Below are 19,122 nucleotides of genomic sequence, written 5' to 3'. Positions count from 1 at the left end.
ACCTTCCTTCAGCGACCTACAAGAAAAATGACGGGACCCGCAAAACACCGAAACGCTTTTCGTGTTTCCGTTTAAATTGGTTTCTTCTTGGGCCATCCGTCGGATGGTTCATTACCTTCTGGATTCTTCCGTGAGAAGGAAACGGGGAGCAAGGATGCGGCGCTCCCATCGCACTGCCGCTTCCAGCAAGACTCGGGGCGTCGACGTCGTCCCGATCTGTTCATCTTCTGATCAAGAGGGGCTGGGGTCCGATTCGGACGATGACGAAAAGGTAGAGGACGACGATGGAGAGGAGGAGGAGGAGGAGGAACAAGATGACTCTGATGATGAAGACTACATCGATACCGATTGTGACGGAGTTTTAGAAGAAGAGGATGAGAAGGCTCCTTCGAGGTTATTGTGAGATTTTGATTTTATCTCATTTGTCCCTTTTCTCTTATTTTGTCTTTTTTGAATCTGATACGGATGGAGATGATAGCGAGGAAGACGATGAGGAGAATGCACTGGAGACAAAACCGAACGATGAAGAGCGGTGCAGGAAAGTGGTCGATCTTTTACGATGTACATTCTCTTCACAGATGCATAATGCCACCACTAATTGCTAGGTTAACTGCTTGATATATTTGTTGTTGATATTGGTGAGATTTCTTTAGAAGTTAACCTATTTTATTTGGTCTGAATTAACGCTTACTTACTGCATGTGTCAATTTTCTTTTCTTCTAATATTCACTCGATGAATATCTAAAATAATGCCGCTCTGAAACTTTTTTTGTCAAGTTAGTTCAGAAGTGGCATTTTAGTTTGGCGTTTACTTAATGTGTGCCTATGTCTGTTCGTCTTGCCTTTCGATGTATTTCTTTATCTTTAAATTTATTTCTGAAGAATTTGTAGTAAAGAAAACATTATATTTCATTATTGAGATAATCACTACATGGCTATACATGTTCTCATGATAAAGCCTTAACAAATAGATAGCAATGTGAGATAATCCTCATAAACTTACTTTTAATATACTCCCCCCTCAAATTGGAGAATTTGTACTATCTATGTCAAGCAGGTGACATGAATTGGAAATGTAAACTAAGTTATCACTGCAAAAGGATCATAATATTTACACCTAGTTAAAACTAAAACTTAAGAAGCTAAAAAACCACATATCTAAGAATTTCTTTGACCTTAGAAGAGGAAAACTAATAGTTGATAGAGAACACAACCAGCAATCACTTTGTCCTCGAATCAAGCACACAACCAATGATGTTATTATCATCTGAACAACATGTCAATAAATTGATGAGATAAAGAGAGGACGAAATGAAACAGGAATAAGGATAGATCTAATGAACTATGTGTGTGTGATTCTCGTTAAAGTGAAGATTACATCAGCATGTAATAGACTATGGGAAAAGAGAACCACTTGAGGGAAAGATAGATAACACAACTTGATCCTTTGCTAGACTTACCAAATTACGAACATAGATTTTCTCTTTTGAGGTTTTTATTGAAGATGGATTTTCTCTGTGATCATGCCTTATGCATCTTGTCATGTGTCTGAAGTCGAAATCTCTCTGTAGACTTAACTAGGCAAATAAGACATTGATAATATCAATTTATTTCATGAGATTTTTTGGTTTTCAGGGAAGCAATCTTTAGATACTCTGAAGCTGGGAGAGTGTAAATCCTATTTGCGGAGCCATGGACTTCGACTGAGTGGAACCAAAAGTACATGTGTCAGTAGAATTTTGGAACACTGGAGGTCAGTATGGTTTTCTGTTTCGCAACTATTTGTCTTGTGGTTCTAGTTTTTTGTTTTAGCTGGTTCAAATTAGTTGAATGGGCTTGAAGTTCTACTTAATGCATGCAGGTTGGTGAAGCACACTATTGGATTTTGTAATTGTATCTGTTTAGGATTACTTTGTTATTATTACCAAATCAATGTGTTTTTTAAACCAACAAACACATCTATCTGTACATAGACTATTGTGTTTGGCCAAAGTATCATGCATGGCAGAATGTAATGCTAACCATTATCTTTTCACTCAGGCTAAAAGATGGAAATGGTGAGATTCTGTATCCATGGTCTTCTTTTTTTATAAACTGCACAGGTAGAAAACTGATGCACTGGCATGTTTATAATAGGTTTCTTCATTTATTCGTTGAAACTTCTTTATTTATTTTGCAGGCGATGTATGTAAAGGAGATGTTGTCCGTTTTAGGCAGAGAGTTTATGATAAGTGCGATTATTTCTCTCTCTCCGTACTCTTATTTTCAGTAATGTAACTCTCATCTACATTTTTGGTAAAGTAAATCACCAAATCCTTAGATCTGTTTAACAGATTTACAAGAAGGACTATAATTGGAAAGCGAACAATTGCAGGACGAGTTGTGAAGGAAAGTTATGGTGCAGCCAAACAACAACACACATTTACTGTGAGAACTGGGAATGACTTGAATATTTCATATAACTAAAGCCTCTTTTTTGGTCATAGATGTTACTTGATGTATGTAGGTTGAAGTACTATGGTCTAGAGGCAAAAATGCACTACCTCCCATGTTTCCTTTACTTGTGAAGGGGCGCAACCTTTACAGACTAAAGACTTTCCGCCAGGTATTGACTTTCCTTGTTGGAAAGGTTACATGTAATTTTCAACTTTAAAAAGTATGTTACTTCTGCCCCTTAGTGACAAGAAGTTGAAGTTCTAGTAGTCCTATTCAAGACTTCTTTCTATTGTTTCTCTCTGCAAAATTTTGCAATTGTCTTACTATCTAGATAAGGAAAAAGAGATGAATAAGGTCAACTAGATTTTTTCCACTTACCAAATTATAGTGCATCTCAAAGTTAATCCATGATGATAATTTATGAATTGGAAGAACTCCAATCATTAATATTTGTGAGAGAATAACTTGTCAGGTATATGGAATTGGAAAATATATGGAAAAGCAAATCAAGTTCTATCACTATTTGCAACTGCATCCTTATCTTCTCACATTTTTTATGCTCTTGATGTTACCCTAATTCAACTGATCGGATCTAGATTGTGCACTAATACTAAACATGAAATGGATACTTGGTATTGCAAATATAAAATAGTTGGATAATTTGTTGTAGCCTTGGAGCAATGAGCAGGAGAGATCCAAGGTTCTTGCTGAAAAGCATCAAAGGGGAGCAGTGGCCAGGCATATTCGAAAAAATTCAAAAGCTATGTCCATGAATGGTGGTAGATATTCTCCTCACCTCCCCTTGAAAACTAGACAGCTTCCATAGATTCTGTCACTTAAGTTGTCAATGATTAATTGCTTTGGGTTATCTATATATCTGAAGTATGCAGTTATTGGACATTTCATAGAATTATGTGAACAATAGTCTTCAATTTTTCTGTGCCTCCGCAGCTTCTCATACTTGCTGGTGAATAGGAGGTTGATTTTATTTCTGTATAATATTCTGCTCAGTTTGTCCGTAACTCCTTGATCCTTACCTTCTGACTTCATCAAGCTCGGATTTCCATGAACCTTGACTTGGAACTAACCTATGACTTTTGACAGATTATGCTCCCAAAAAGTTGTTTTACATAGCTTGGGTGACAGATTAACCATTATTACAATAAAAATTCAACTGAAATTACAGAATAAACTTATGGGATTTGGGAAATAATATCTGCATGTTCAATGGTGATTCTGAGCCATCTTAAAAAGTATCTAGTAGACATCCAATTGTCATGCTAATTAATTGTGTACAAAGTATTACAAAGAAATGAAACCCTTCCGGTAATATTTGGTTTAGAAAATGTATGTGGTAGTATCTATGTACAGAGAGGATACTTTGGTGATTAGAATTTGAAACGATAGTTCCAAGAACTGCATTGACTATCCATAATAATATTTTTCTGTTCTTATTGCACTGTATGTTGTCTCAATTTAACTGTACAGAAAATTTGGAGGGTTTTAGACGTGTATCTAGGTGATTTATTGATAGATCGATTTAGAGCGATAAGGGGAATATCGTGCGTTTAAAACTATTCTTTAATCTTTTGAAACCAAAGTAGTGCAGCGGAAATAATAAAAGAGACAGGGTATTTTACTTCGTTCGGAGCCTAGCTCGACTCCTACTCGAAGGCCCGCGGTCCTTGACCGCACCAATGGGCAAAATACTAAAATCCTTCTTTCTGAACCCCTCAGAAAGAAGTGAATCGTACAAGTACAGATATGTAAGATAGTAACACTTCTACTATCTTACTGAATTAAAGTGCAGTACAAAAAGTAAAGTTATACCGACAATAGTAGTAGTCAAACGTAGCTTGGTCGGCAATCGGATGAAGTTGCTTGCAAAATTGATGAGGACTTGTCACGTGAGCAGCTTGCAGAAGAGCACAAGAGTCGATCAGAAAGTTATTTTAGCCTCTGTCTTCGAGCCTGTTTTTATAGATGTATTGGAGGTTCGGTCGACCGATCCCACTGTTCGGTCGACCGAACCCGCTCCCTTCCTTCCTGGCTGAAGTTCGAAGCTGGCACGATCTTTCGCATTTACTGGTCTTTAATGGTTCGGTCGACCGATCATGCCTTTCGGTTGACCGAACAGCCTCCTTCCCTGTTCGTCGTGATTCTGCCGAGATCATCAATTAATGCTGATTGAATCGGTCGACCGATCCCCTGGTTCGGTCGACCGATCAGCTTATTTTCTTTGTTGCTGGTCGATGCTGATGATCTGTACTGTGCTTAGTCACTATGGTTCGGTCGACCGATCTTACGGTTTGGTCGACCGATCAGTCTTTGATCTGACTTGGACTTAGTTCTGATCTGATCTGATTTCTGTGCTGATTCTGCTTTGTTCGGTCGACCGATCCTACCGTTCGGTCGACCGATCAGCTCAGATCTGCAAAACAGTATTAGGCAAAACATCCTGCAAAACAGAGATTAGTGCAGTAACAGTATAATGCAAGAATAATATTAAAAGACAGTAGAACTGTCTTGTTCTCAACTTGGAAACCTTCCCGGGTCTTTAGTTGGATCAGCGACCTAAGGTTGTTCCCTTCGGGAACCTGACCTCACTGTCGCTCCTCCAGTTTGTTTACCTCAACCTACCTGCCAAACTTAGATCCTCCAGATCTAGTTTGGGCTTTTCACTCAGCCTTGATCGGCTCCCCAGACTTTTCTTTTGATCTTCGGTCCTCCAGACCTCTTGATCACACCGCCAAGGATCCGGTCCCCTCGACCTACTTGGACTTTCACCTAGGTTCCACGATCTGCTAAGACTTCTCCTGCCTAGCCTCCAACTAGGTCTTTTCCGGTTGAGTAAACATCCTGCACACTCAGTCAACTTGTTAGATCACAACAAGACTTAACTTGAACCTTTGACAACATCAAAATTCAGGTTTGATTCTGGTGCAACTTGCATCAACATTTATTGCATTACCATCATAGGATACAACATTGTTGAATTACACTCTAGTCTCTACTCTCTACCCGAGCCATATTTTTAGCGATTTGTTGGCTTCAATATACACACATAGATTTTGTATTACATATTCTAAAAATGTTTGAAACAGGTTCAAGGCACCACCAGGGAAGCTCCTTTGATGCTAAACTAAATGGTAAGAAAAGAAGGGGAGAACAGTCTAGGGATATTTCTGGCAGAAAGAAAAAGAAAGTTGCTGCCAGTTCACGTAAGGTTCCTTGTGAAAATACTTCAAGTCAAGCCCATACAGACACGGTGGCAAGAAATTTCGATCCATCTTATAATGTTCCGAGGCAAGCAATTAATAATGGAGGTAATTAATCATGAAGTGACATTATTGAATTACTCTTTACTCTTGTAGCCATATTTGGAGGCATTTATCGATTTCTTTTGTACATAGATTTTGTGGTACATATTCTAAATAATGTTTGAGACAGGTTCAAGGCCCTACAAGGGAATCTCCTCGGATGCAAATAAGCAGGCTAACTGGACAAGAAATGCCAGTTTGCACAACGTTCCTCATGCCAGTACTTCACGTTCAGCTCATTTGAATGTGCAAGACGCTATGACAAGAAGTTTCCATCCATCCTACAATAATCGGAGGCAAGGAATTAATCATGGAGGCAGTACTTATCGGCAACACCCTGTCTCATTAAGGAACGCTTTCTACGATCATAATACACGTTTGGAGTTACTTCATCCTACTGCAGCACCTCCTCCGACGAACCCAGGGATTGCTTATGCTCCTACTCATCGTCGAGATGGTTCCTTTGGCATGACTAGGGCATCACACCTTCCATCAAACATGAGGTATCAGTTTAACCATCCTTATGCTAGCGTGGCTTCTTCAGTAGATCCATGGACAGAAAGCCAGCATTGGCAACGGCCATGAGCATGGTCCTAGAATACCTCCAGCTATACAATTTCAGAGGTTTAGGAGTCCTTGAAGTTACTCATGGCAGTTTGAATGCCGTGTATCAAGTTGATCAACGGATTGACAGTTCGGTTCTGATTTTGGGCAAATATTGCATGACGACGTCGAGAATTAGCATTTATTGTCTCGAGTTCAGACCAAGGCTCAATACATGATGGTTAATTGTCAAGCTTATTTCATATGATCGTGTCTGAAGAAAAAAGCTGATAGAACAAAAAACATAACGAGGTACATGACAGTTCAGTTCTGATTGTGGGCAAATATTGCATGACGGTGTCGAGAATTAGCATCTTTTGTCTGGAGTTCAGACCAAAGCTCAATAGATGACGGTTAATTGTCAAGCTTATTCCACATGATCTCCTCTGAAGAAAAAGCTGATAGGACAAAATACATAACGAGTAACATGTAACATTCTAGACGAAAGGAGGGGGAAATAGATGGAAATTGTTTTAAAAATTAATTATAAAATATTTTTGCCCAGCTTTTTTAAAGGGGAAAAAAGTAAGGAAATTTTAAACTAACAATAAAGAAATAATTTATTTTTTAAAAAATGAAGGATTTAAAAGTAATTATGAATTAATTCAGATAATATGCATTACACCAGTTTGGCGAAACAGGTAGGAGCATTCCTATAAATACCCACGAAGAGAACAATCTGACAAACTTGTACATTTTTTTTCCAATCTCTTTCGTGCAGCAGGAACAAGTGCAGCCGCAGAGATGATTCCGGTTGATGTTGATTGATACGATAGCCAATTAAGCTAGAAAGCGAGAAAGTAGACTTATCACAAAACTTTCAAACAAGCCAGTTTTCTGAATTTGGATCGGGGGCATCCAGTTAAAAGCTCACAGAATCATGAGGATTTCACTAACTTCAGATGTAAACAAGAGCAAACAGCAGATTTTCATTTTGTGCCTCGTAGAAAATTTTAACACGATCCTTTTCTTTGCTTTGACAGAAAAGATAGCTTGAATGGCGAGAAAGGACCTTGTTATACATCACCGGGTGCTTCATATTTCAACGTGGATTGATTAAAGAAATCTTAAACACAAAATCCTTGGCCTTCATGGCTTACGCCTTGAGATGGCAATCTGTTGTTGGGCAGGGCATGGCGAATGTGAACAGTGTTCACTTTGATACTCTATAGCGTGTAGTCGGCACTAAGAAATCTTTCATACTCAGTTCCCTTAAGAGCATTGACAACAACATCCAAGTTCTCGACCTGCTTGTCTAATGGTTTTCGGTGTATCTTAACCTGACGACTAACCAGATGTCTACGGGGTAGTCTCAAGAAGTCTAGAACATCAACCAGCTTCTGCGGGGTGAAGAGAAAGCATTGCTTTAAGAATATGTGGAAATCATAAGTGACAGTTCCAAATAAATTACTAGATAACTCACAGTGTGGTTCGAGATGAGATCCTCATAGTACAAAACCATGTGTCGAGTGCCGTTAAAGTAACCCAGAGCATTTTTAACACACTCAGTAGAGTACCTGAGGCTGGAAATCATTTCTGTTGCATTGATGGCAGGTTTGTACTTTGCAAGCACATCAGCCTGAAAGGAAGCATGACATTTATACACAAAAGTGTTTGTAAGAAAATATGGTTTATGATTGGTAGATGTAAATAAAGTACCTCATATTCAGAGTGCACATGAGCTTTGTGTTTGCCATTTAATTGCTTTGCTATGCGATCATGATCATTTGCAAGTTGTGAAACCATACGACGAAGTAAGTTTCTTCTGAACAAAAGTATTGTAGACACCCCTCTTTCATTGAAATATTTGGCAATTTCTTCATGATTAGTCATAAGACCCTGCATAGTCAGAGGAATAATGTCATCAGCAGAGAGACATTTTTCTAGAGCTCCGAGTTCTGAGGAAAGCTCATGAGAGATTGTTGTAATAAAAAATATTCAATTGAAATAATACTTTGTTAACAGAAGATCTAAAGAAGAAACAAACATAATCGGCCTGCCAATACGTGTATGGAATTGTCAATAAAGCTTTTACTAATACAAGAACTATCAAGTAGGAGGATTCATAAAATTCTGAATATTTTCCACATTGGACAGATGCAAAACTTAAGTTAACAAAAGAATTGTTTCTTAGAAATTCGATTAGTGGCATGTGTACTAGTCAAGTTCCAAAGGGGAAAAAGCCGCGTGAAATTTAAACTAGTCCAAGGCAAGGGGATAAGTTAGAAGAAAGCCAAATTATTCCCTTTATCTGAAAGTCTGCTTACTTCCAGAGTACTTTCCGAACATGTATAACATTAGAATATATAAAATTGCGTGAGAAACAAATAAACTATCAAAATGACCCACTAATTGGAAAGGGTTGCCTACTGTAATGGATTAGCCGTTAATTGGCCTCACGTGTTCTCTCACTTAGTTGCTTTCATTAAGCAAACATTTTAGTTTAAAGTGGAAATTTGGTCAGCATTTTACCTGATTAAGCATCCATTTCAATCCAACAGCAGCCGTGCATTCATTTTTAGAAGCACTACTATACCAATCCAAATTGTAGACTTTGTTTAGTGTTCTTGTGATAGAAGACATGTTATTCCTCCTTTCTTTGACAGAGAAGACCTCCCCATTTGAGCTAATGTTGGGATGGCTATTCATCAGAGTCTCGAACCAACCACTTCCAGACCTCTGCATTGACAAAATAGCAAAGAAGCGGACTGGTGTACATGCACACTCATTCCTGTATGTTTAAAAGAATCACCTATCAAAATATAGTTACATGCCAATGAGAAGTGATAATTTGAGGATTTCACTACCTTCTAAAAGTTGAGGGTTTTTGGTAGTGCAAATATGATATTTCAGATGGTGAGATACCAGGATTATAACAGGATTCTTCTGTTACCTCAAACTTCATGACTCTAGGCACGCTCTGGTTCCCGATTTGCTTTAGACACACTAAGCATATATAGACGCCACAAATCATAGCAACACTTAACACAAACATCCTCAAGGCAAGGTGTGATTTCTTTGGTGGCTTTACTATGCTTAACTCCTGAAAGTGATAAATGAGAGAATATAGAGGCAATTAGGTATTCTATTCAGCTAAAATACAATAGTTTCACAGTTAGAAAGCAATTTAATATGTAACGATAATTGGACAGGTGGTATAACTAAAACATACAAAGAAAGATCCAGCATTAAGTGAACATTTCGTTGGGAAAAGATTGTGAAGCTAGAAGGTATAAGACACTTTTAGTTCAACTAAGTTTATCTGATGAGGATAAGTTGAAGAACCCTAATCGCAATCACAGATCTTAAATACTCAATGACCACTGCAGACATTGCAATTAGTAAGATGGATGGATGGATGGATGATTCAAAATAGAGTAGTAAAAATTTCTTCATAGAAAGAAAACAGATCAAAGAAGCCCAAAACCAAGGCGTTGAACAAAAAAGAGCGAAGGATGCCTACTTTACTCAAGAAACAGCACTCCTCAGCCATTTCGCCCTTTTTATGTTCGGCGACGAGAAACGAAGACTTCTGCGAAGGAGGAAGAACAAGATGCAGAACTATATCGGCTTCGCTCCGCTTAAAGGCGAGATTTATTTAGACAACCGGAGCGGAAGCTTCGAGGAGCAGAAGACGCCGCACGGTGCGGTATGGATTCCTAAAGCATCAAGAACCGCGGTGGGGTTTGGTTTCTCCGCTCCGAAGTGGTAAAACCAACACGTGAGCTACCAGCATTGCCCCATCCCCTCCCCCCGAAATGACACCCTACTCCGGTTCGCCGCACGCCTTGGGCACCAATTTCTCGCCTTTTTCGCCTTCGCCGCGACCAAAACCCTCGCCACCCCCTGAGACTCCACCTGTACGCCCAACGCGAGGCCGTACGCGACAACGTCTGCCAAAACCGTGAGAGAGGGCAGAGACAGAGATGAAAGAGAAAAAAAAGCCAGCTGCAAAAGAAGTAAGTGAAAAGTAAGAGACAGTAACCAATAGGCGGATTAAAATTAGGGGAACCAATTCGCCAAAGCTAATCAGGCGGACAAATCAAACGTATTACGCCGACACTAACTAGACTTGGTCAGCCACAAGATCGGTGCGGATTGAGCGGAAAAAGTCCGGATTTGTGAGCTGATGCGACTGTTACACGTTGGTATATTTATCAAAGCGCTTCGATTGAATTGAGTAATCACTGAGCTAAGAGCACATGACGACGTGCCAATTAAAGAACACATTGCGCGGTTCGACTGATCAACAGTCAGGTGCTCGAGGAGCTGGATTTTCTGGTATTTTGAAAATCTCTTCGCCTCGCTCCGTATTTTGAAAACAACGTAACGTTTCGAAGAAACATCGGTGTCTCGTTTCAAAAAGCCACTTTACCATCTGGTGCGTGAAGCCGCGTCAGGGCATCCATGCCTTTCAAGATGGCTGTGTACCAGACAGCTCAACTGGATCACATAAAAAAAATAAAAAAATCAGGGTCAAATCCATTATCAGACCTTCCACTTCAAATACTTTTCCTCTCCGCTCAAACAAGTTTGATTTCAAATCCTGATTTAGGGCTGGCTAATTTACACAGGCAAACAAATCAACCTGTCAAACATTTGGATTGCAAATTCTGAAAGCATGTGATATCTTTTTTGATGCAAACATAATCAAAAACTGATCGATCGAACCCTGTTTATACTACCCAAATATTGCCTCGAAATCATCATCCGAGGACATAGATAATGGCCTCTCTGATTTGAGAAGAGTGTTCTTGAAGTATAAAATCTATTGTGGTCTGTGCTCTACGCATCGGACACTTGCTAACCGTGAAGATTACGCAACTATCATGATCTTAATAAACAAACAAGTGTGAAGACTCACTCGCCTCGGTGCCACCAATGAAGCAGCTCATTCATGGCCAGTGGATCCAATACGTCAAGCATACACCATCATGCTTTCCACGAGGCAACGTGCAAGAGATTCTAAACTTAGTTGGACTTAATTATCACTAAAGCATTAACAGTCTCCTTGTTCAAAGATATTAAAAATAAAGCACAGAGAAGTGGAATGAATACCTCTCATGGCCAGTTGACCACTGGAGCCGGTGGCCCTGTGAAATCACTGCTTCACTTGACAAGAAGCTCCCTGATAGCTGAGCTCCGCCTGCATCATCCCAAAACTTTGATCGAAAGAAAACTCTCCATTTGCCTTGAAAACAAGGCTAGCATAAACCTGCAGTTAAACCATCTTTGCCGGAAATAAACAGGGAATTTAAATCATATAAAATCAATTTTAGATGTATATCAGTATATGTCAAAATAACCTAAGTTGATAATATTAAAATGTCAAATAAAAAAGGATGAGTTACTTGTGATGACTAAGTTATTTGGAAGATTGGGTCACCTTGTAGAGTCGAGTTACCTTGTATGACCGAGCTACGTTGTAAGGTTGAGCTGCTGAGCTACAGAGTCAACTGAGCTACCGAGTCGACCGAGCTATTGAGTTGCAGAGCCAGTCGAGCTACTAAGTTGCAAAGTCGGCATAGCTCGAAAGGGTCGTTGTACCCATTCAAAAAGTGATGCAAATTACTCGGGAAATAATCTCAAGTTTGAGTGAGTTTTCAAGTGCTCAAAAACAAAGATATTGATGTTGATGTAGGAAGTACCAGAATCGAATTTATATTTTGATGTTATCAAAGGTTCAAAGTTAAATCTTATTGTGATATAATATGCTTACTAAGTGTGTAGACTAAAGGACTTGATAAGTATAGAGAACCAGACACCAGACTAAAATGTAGTTAGATTAAGAGAATCAAATAACTAGCAGGAAACCCAAATAGATTAGAGAAAACCTTATATTTGACAGGAAGTTTAATTGGGTCAGTAGGACCTAACAACTGATTGAAGGTCAAATAGGACATCTGATAGGAAGACCTGGTAGGTTAGGAAATCAGACGTCAAGTAAGTCTGCAAATGATAAGTGAAGATAAGTAACTGGAGGAGAGAGATCTAGTGAGGACAAGTTTCATTGGGATTGTAAGCACTGGTCCAACTTAGATCTAACTTGAAAATTTAAGTTAAGACCACAACTATATCTTGGTCTTGGTAAGACAGGATATAATCATAAATAATATATTTATACATTTGTGTTAATTCAGTTTTGCAGGTAATTTTGTTACTTGGACTAACATGTGTTGCAGGAGCTTGGAGTAAAAAATTAACTTTAGATGAACAGTGCTCGAGGTGTCTCAGTTGAGTAGAGGGCACCCTGAATGAAGCTGGAGGTAGCTCAGATGACTTGGAGGTTCTCTAAAGTAGATACACTTTAAAGATGAAGTTTTAGCCTTGGAGGCAGCTCAGGTGCCTTAGAGGCACCTTGGCTGACTTGGAGGCATCTTAAAGCTAATAACGTCGAAGCGTTGGAGGCGCCCTCAGCCGCTTGGAGGCACCTCTAAAAGGATAAGTGCCGAAGACTTTGGATCGAGTCAAAGTTCATGGAGACACCCTGGGTCATTAGAGATGTAGTATAAAAGAGCATTCAGCCAAAGCACTTCATAATCAATTCTATCATAATCTTTGACTTGATTCTATTGCATCGTTTATGCGCAACTATTGTGTTGGGACTCTACTACGTCCAACTGTCGTAGTCAAAATGATACTGACATTGAGTTTCGATCTTTAACTACAATCTATGTCGGTAAAACAAATGTTTTCTTTCAGTTGTTGTTATACTTTCCTCATTTATGTATTCGACCTCTCTACCCGAAAGTTCTTGAGGAGAGATTTTTAGTGAATTGCCTAATAAAAATGGCCCAAGAGATTGTGGGTCTTGGGATAGTAATCGCTGGACTACAAACCAAGTAAAAAAATAAAAGTGTCCTTTTCCTTTGTGATATTTGTACTTTAAGTTTTCCACTGCGTACTCAAGTTTCTGAAAACATTTGAAAAGGAGAAAAGTTTTAAACATGAAATTCACCTCCCTCTCTCGGTCATTTTGATCCTACAGCTGAGGCATGCGTTTGATCCAATTTCCTTAAAAGAGATTCATTCCCCTTCGGTTGTGCTTTAAGGTCATGTTAGGCGCCTGTTTCCCAGGATATGAAGGGAGAAACCACGTAAACAACCAAATACTGATTGTTAGTAGCAAACCGAGCATGTACCCAATTGCTATCATAGAGATTCTATCCAGTGAAATGCGATAGAGAGAAGTTTATGGGGAACAAAGGTGGGAAGCTTCCTTGCTTTTGCATCTCATAATGTCTATTTTGTTTGTGGTCACAACCTCCTTATATAAGAACTCAGACCCATGACAATATTTTATCACCACTTTATGATCATTTATCACCATTACTCGCCAAGCTCGAAATCTTAGTGTTTCACTCTATCAGTTACGAATTCTCCATTAATTATCGATTAACGCATACATTGCACACTTAAGCAATTAGTAAAAAAAGGTTCATATGGGAAAATACAGGTTGATTTGGTTGTGATCCAATATAAATCAACCATTTAAGCCACAAACTCGCAATGTGAGACTAAATTCTCATTTACAATGGAGGTTCTTTCCTCTTCATCTTTTTTCCATTCACATATATCCAACAATCTCCTATATGAATGGGAAAAGGCATGTAATAGTATTCATCAGTTGAGTCCAGTATAGTACAGGTAAATTTTACCCTTAGAATATTTCCTTATGAAGGCATGTTTGCTTACTAGCTGACAATAAACACAATGTTCTTGAATTGTTTTGTCGTCTATGTAAGCATTGGCACATCTCACCTAAGATTCTCTCTGATACAATTCAATCATCATGAATGTGTTTGTTCTTGGCCATAAACAAGCATGGTTCTGTGAAAAATTTTAAGAATTGTGTCTCCAATTCTCTTCGAAGCGGTCCCACTTCTTTCACACATAGATAATAGCTCAAGAGTATTCCACATTATTCTACTAGATCATTAAAAACTATATGTTTAACATCTATCTTTTCATTGGGCAGTTCTCCCACTTAGTTGGCATAGTTAGGTTGTATATTTGAACATAGTTCTTGATATCTCCAGTCTACGTAGATTGAGTTTCCTTTGCATTGACATTTTCCATCAGCATCAAACTCATTCCTCAGATGAGCTTGCAACTAACTCTCTATTTAACCATTTGGTTAGCAGATACAACTCAGTTTTGTCGTCTATGTAAGCATTGACACATCTCACCTAGAATTCTCCCTTATATAATTCAATTTTCATGAGTGTGTTTGTTCTTAGCTATAAACACGCCTGGTTTTGTGAAAGTTCTAAGAATTGTGTCTCCAATTCTTTTTGAAACAATCTCACTTTTTTCACACATAAATAATCTCTCAATAGTATTCCACATTTCTATTGGATCATTAAAAACTATATGTTTAACGTTTATCTTTTCATTGGGTAGTTCTCCCACTTAGTTGGTGCAGTTAGGTTATATATTTGAACATAGTTCTTGATATCTCCGGTCTGCATAGATTGAGTTTTCTTTGCACCGACATTTTCCATCAACATCAAATTCATTCCTCAGATAAGCTTGCAACTAACTCTCTGTTTAACCCTTTGGTTAGCGGATCAGTTAGGTTATCCTTTAACTTTACATATTCAACAGTTATAACTCCCGTTAAGAGTAATTATCTAATGGTATGTCTATGACGTATATGTCTAGATTTACCATTATACAGATGGTTCTATGACCGGTTAATAGTCGATTGACTATCACAATGTATGTATATTATCAATTCAAGTTTTGGCCATCTATAAACATCGTTTAAAAATTATCGTAGCTATTTAGCCTCTTCACCACATTTGTCAAGAGCTAAAAATTCAAATTCCATTGTGAATCTAATTATTAGGGTTTTCTTAGAAGATTTCTATGAAATAACTGCACTTCCTAAAGTGAATACATATTCATTTGTAAAATTTGAGTCTTTCATGTCAAATATTAGTTCACATCATTGCATACTTCAATCACAGTATGATATCTCATATAGTGCAGTCCATATTCATGAGTATACCTCAAGTACTTCAGTACCCTCATTATCCATTTCCAATGCTTAACACCTAGATTACTTGTGTATCTACATAGTTTACTTCCTACAGGCTAAGTCTGGTCGTGTACAATTCATCAGGTATATCAAATTTTCAATCACTCTAGAGTACTCTACATGAGAGATACTCTCTTCATAATTTTTTGATAGATATCGACTCGTATCTATTAGAGTTCATGCCAACTTAGTATCAGCCTTGGTGAATTTCTTAAGAATCTTGTCCACGTGAAGAGACTGACTAAGAATAAGTCCATCTGTTATTTTAAGATTTTTAATTCCTAGAATCACATCAGTTAAACTCATATCTTTCATGTTAAATTTTAAGTTTAATATATCTTTAGTGAATTTGATTATCTTTCCCAATGATAAGTATGCCATATGCATATAGATGCAAGATTATATAGTCATTCTCTATGACTTTTATGTAGAGATATTTATTACATTTATTGATTTTGAATCCATATTCTTTCATGATATTATCAAATTTTTTATGTCACTACTCTGGTGCTTGTTTCAAGCCATATAACATATTCATAAATCTATAAATCTTATTTTTCTACCCTAACATAGAAAACCCTTCAGGTTGTTCCATATAAATTTCCTTTTTTAAATTCTCATTTAGAAAAGTTATCTTTACATTCATTTGATATATTTTAAAATTTCATAGAATGACGGTAGCTAACAATACTTTAATGAAAGTTATTCTCGATATTGAAAAATACATATCAAATTAATTAAGGCATTCATATTGTCGGTAACCTTTAATTACCAATCTAGCATTGTACTAATTAATTGTGTCATCTGATTTTATTTTCTTATTGAAAATCTACTTACAAGTGAGTGGTTTACTTCTTGGAGGAAGACCGACAAGTTCCCAAATGCAGTGTTACAAGATAGAGTCAATTTTAAATGTAATTGTCATTTTTTAGTGAGGTCTATTATAAGAGTCTATAGCTTCTGAGTAACTTTGGAGATCATTTTCTAAGATGAAAGTAATAAAATCCGTTCTGAATATTTTTTTCACTTGAGCTCTAATTACTTCGCTTGAGCTTAACCTCAACTGTACATTATCTTCTTCTTCCTTTTGTGTTTCATATGCTTGTTTTGAGGAACTTACTTCCTCTCATGTTTAATAAAAAAATACATACTCGAAAAATAAAATATTTCTCAATTCTATTATCGAGTTCTTATATATCCAGTTTTTGTAACTTATGCACAAAATTGATATGCATTGCTATTATATGTATATTATATTATAGTTATCACATCGATCGACCCGTGATGGTGCGGACAACTATTTAGCGAGATGGGTCAGGCCGACACGTAATCTTGGCAGGTTGGAAAACACCTAATCCAATCCAACTCAAAATGAGTTGTGGGTTAGGCGAACCAACCCATGAGTCCACCAAAAAATTTTAAAAGATATATTAAAAAGACTAAAATTTTTAAGTTTGGGTTACTAATTAAATGAGTCAAATCCACCGATGGCATCTAAGGTAGTGACCGCCTATCACAATAGTTTGACAACAATTTAATAATTGACTGTGGCCTGAATACATTTTGTGCACATTCAATAAGACATCATTTATTATCAAGCTTATTCTTATATATATATTGAGCGACGTGCTTATGTGGCATTACGTACCAACTCTATTTCTTTATATTATTAAATTCCTTTTATTCTCTCTCCCCTTCCACCCTCTATTCAAAACCTATGGCTCGACTTTTTACCAAATCTAAATTTCCCTTGCTCCTTCCTTCACCACTGTCTTCCTCTCCTACTGGCAAGCAAAGCAAAGACGTTGTAAGCTAAGCACAACTTACAGTCGCATGCTTGTTCTTGAGCTGGCTGGAAGCTCCCCAAACTTCTATCGCAAACAAAGTCGATGCTTCTTTGCTTGGTACCCTTATTTATTCTCGATTGTAAGCCTTTCCACTCCACTATATGTCTTTTAGCACTGTACAATATTTTTTATTAAGATTTATGCTACAACGTGTAGCAACTACTTGAACAATTAGCTGCTTCAATGTATATCAACTACACGTACGAGCCCTAGCTGCTACAACGTGTAGTAGCTACTTAGACAGTCCAAAAAAAACCTTTTCTTACAATGAATTACGAATCTTTTTTGATAAATCTTAAATTTTTTAGTTATAAATTTACATAAAACTTCAAACATCATTTCCCACATTTCATAATCAATGATAAGTCATTTTATTTTAAGTTGTAATTCTCTCTAATCCTAATATATTATTTATACGTGATTTTAAATGATCTATTTAATATAGAAAAAAAATATGTTATCTTTATTGGGTGTCAATCGGATATTTATGACACTTGGATAGAATTATCTGCACAAGTTAATCATTTTAAGGGCATACACCAGTCATTCAAGAGTAAAGAGCAAGCAATAAGAGCTTTTGAAGGCTACAATGTACAATCTTACAATGTCAATAATATTTTTTTATAAAATTTTATTTTTTTGGTTATATAATTGGTAGAAAACATGCCACACATCATTTCCCACAATTGATTCAATGGTAAGTCATTTCAATTTAAGTTGTAATTCTCACTAATCCTAATATATTATTATGATTTATGCTACGACGTAAAATCCCTAGCTACTATAATGTGTAGCAATTACTTGGACAGTTAGCTGTTACATATTGTATCAGCTACTTATCCAAGTAGCTGCTACACATTGTAGCAAGTACTTTGATAGTTAGCTGCTATAAAGTGCAGCAGTTACTTGGACAGTTAGCTGTTACAATGTGTAGTAGCTACTTAGACAATCTAAACAATTTTTTATTATAATTTTTTGGTTATATAATTTATAGAAAACTTGTCAAACATCATTTCCCACAATTAATTCGATAGTAAGTCATTTCAATTTAATTTGTAATTTCCTCTAATCCTAATATATTATTTATACATAATTTTAAATGATTTATTTAATATAAGATAAAATATATGTTATCTTTATTAGGCATCAGTTGTGTGTTTATGACACTTAAATAGAAGCATCTATACAAGTTAATCGTTTTAAGGGCATTATACACCAATCCTTCGAGAGTAAACAGGATGCAATAAGAGATTTCGAAACACACTTTGATAAAAATCTAGCACTTACCTCCTTTACATCGAGAGGAAAAGAAAGTTCGTGTGCATCCTCAATTATAGTATCAAGTTCAAACTTAGAGAGAAAACTATCGAACACTGCAAAATTTAGAAAATTGAAAGATGCATTGGAATAGATAGAGCAATAGTTAGATTCTCTACAAATTAGTGATGAAGAATAGATATGGTATTTGAAGTTGTAGTATTTATAGGTCTTCTAGCTTTAAATCTTCCATGATGTATTAACTCTTGAACAAATTAGTTATAAAGAATAGATATTTATATTTATCTTGTTATCATTTTCTATATTCAGTATTATAGTTCGTATATTTGATACATTTTAATGTATTATGATTTAAGTTGTATTTCACTTTCACATTGTAGCAGTTAGTCGATAGTAGCTGCTATAGTGTGAAAGCGAAATTATATTATGTAATTACCATTTTGTCCTCATGGTTTTGTCCAAAGTGATAACCCATAAACTAGGCGTGCTGGCAAACATTTTGAAATATTCTCATTAGAAATAGCTCGGTGCTCAATGGTGTCTTCGTCTATTAACCTCACTGCGACGACTTGCTTTCTCCTCCGAAGCTTCGCCT

At 36.9% G+C, this 19,122-nt stretch overlaps 2 protein-coding genes across 5 annotated transcripts; one reads left to right on the top strand and one right to left on the bottom strand.

The window, feature by feature from the left end:
• Window positions 1–76: 76 nt before the first annotated feature.
• On the top strand, window positions 77–6,630 carry LOC121992998 (zinc finger CCCH domain-containing protein 62-like). 4 transcript variants are annotated; one of them, XM_042547663.1, is made up of 10 exons: window positions 77–399; window positions 479–561; window positions 1,636–1,753; window positions 2,041–2,057; window positions 2,180–2,231; window positions 2,334–2,427; window positions 2,507–2,605; window positions 3,107–3,215; window positions 5,541–5,762; window positions 5,887–6,630. In XM_042547663.1, the coding sequence occupies exons 1-10, from the start codon at window positions 104–106 to the stop codon at window positions 6,339–6,341; spliced, it is 1,545 nt and encodes a 514-aa protein (XP_042403597.1). In that variant the 5' UTR covers window positions 77–103; the 3' UTR covers window positions 6,342–6,630. The 4 variants fall into 4 exon arrangements, with proteins under 4 accessions (XP_042403597.1, XP_042403595.1, XP_042403594.1 ...); XM_042547661.1 differs by having other exon boundaries at window positions 2,041–2,102; window positions 3,107–3,212; XM_042547660.1 differs by having other exon boundaries at window positions 2,041–2,102.
• A 311-nt stretch (window positions 6,631–6,941) lies between these two features.
• LOC121993001 lies at window positions 6,942–10,552 on the bottom strand. Its single transcript, XM_042547665.1, has 6 exons — window positions 9,823–10,552; window positions 9,167–9,402; window positions 8,832–9,090; window positions 8,019–8,198; window positions 7,783–7,938; window positions 6,942–7,699 (listed from the first exon to the last, which is right to left on the bottom strand). Exons 1-6 carry the CDS (start codon window positions 9,850–9,852, stop codon window positions 7,526–7,528), a joined length of 1,035 nt encoding a protein of 344 aa, XP_042403599.1. The 5' UTR covers window positions 9,853–10,552; the 3' UTR covers window positions 6,942–7,525.
• Window positions 10,553–19,122: the final 8,570 nt, after the last annotated feature.

Source organism: Zingiber officinale, chromosome 6B (genome assembly GCF_018446385.1).
Source record: "Zingiber officinale cultivar Zhangliang chromosome 6B, Zo_v1.1, whole genome shotgun sequence".
Classification (NCBI taxonomy): Eukaryota; Viridiplantae; Streptophyta; class Magnoliopsida; order Zingiberales; family Zingiberaceae; genus Zingiber; species Zingiber officinale.
The sequence above is the reverse complement of the archived record's forward strand: the minus strand, read 5'-3'. Positions and strand labels throughout refer to the sequence as shown.

What these genes read in the sequence shown, in the direction of transcription:
- LOC121992998 (XM_042547660.1), top strand. Translation starts at nt 104, where the DNA reads ATGGTTCATTACCTTCTGGATTCTTCCGTGAGAAGGAAACGGGGAGCA. An exon ending in AGGCAGAGAGTTTATGATAA is followed by an intron (nt 2,232 to 2,333) that starts GTGCGATTATTT and finishes TCTGTTTAACAG; the next exon opens with ATTTACAAGAAGGACTATAA. An exon ending in AGCTATGTCCATGAATGGTG is followed by an intron (nt 3,216 to 5,540) that starts GTAGATATTCTC and finishes TGTTTGAAACAG; the next exon opens with GTTCAAGGCACCACCAGGGA.
- LOC121993001 (XM_042547665.1), bottom strand. Translation starts at nt 9,852, where the DNA reads ATGGCTGAGGAGTGCTGTTTCTTGAGTAAA. An exon ending in AGTGCTGTTTCTTGAGTAAA is followed by an intron (nt 9,403 to 9,822) that starts GTAGGCATCCTT and finishes TATCACTTTCAG; the next exon opens with GAGTTAAGCATAGTAAAGCC. An exon ending in ATCTCATCTCGAACCACACT is followed by an intron (nt 7,700 to 7,782) that starts GTGAGTTATCTA and finishes TTCACCCCGCAG; the next exon opens with AAGCTGGTTGATGTTCTAGA.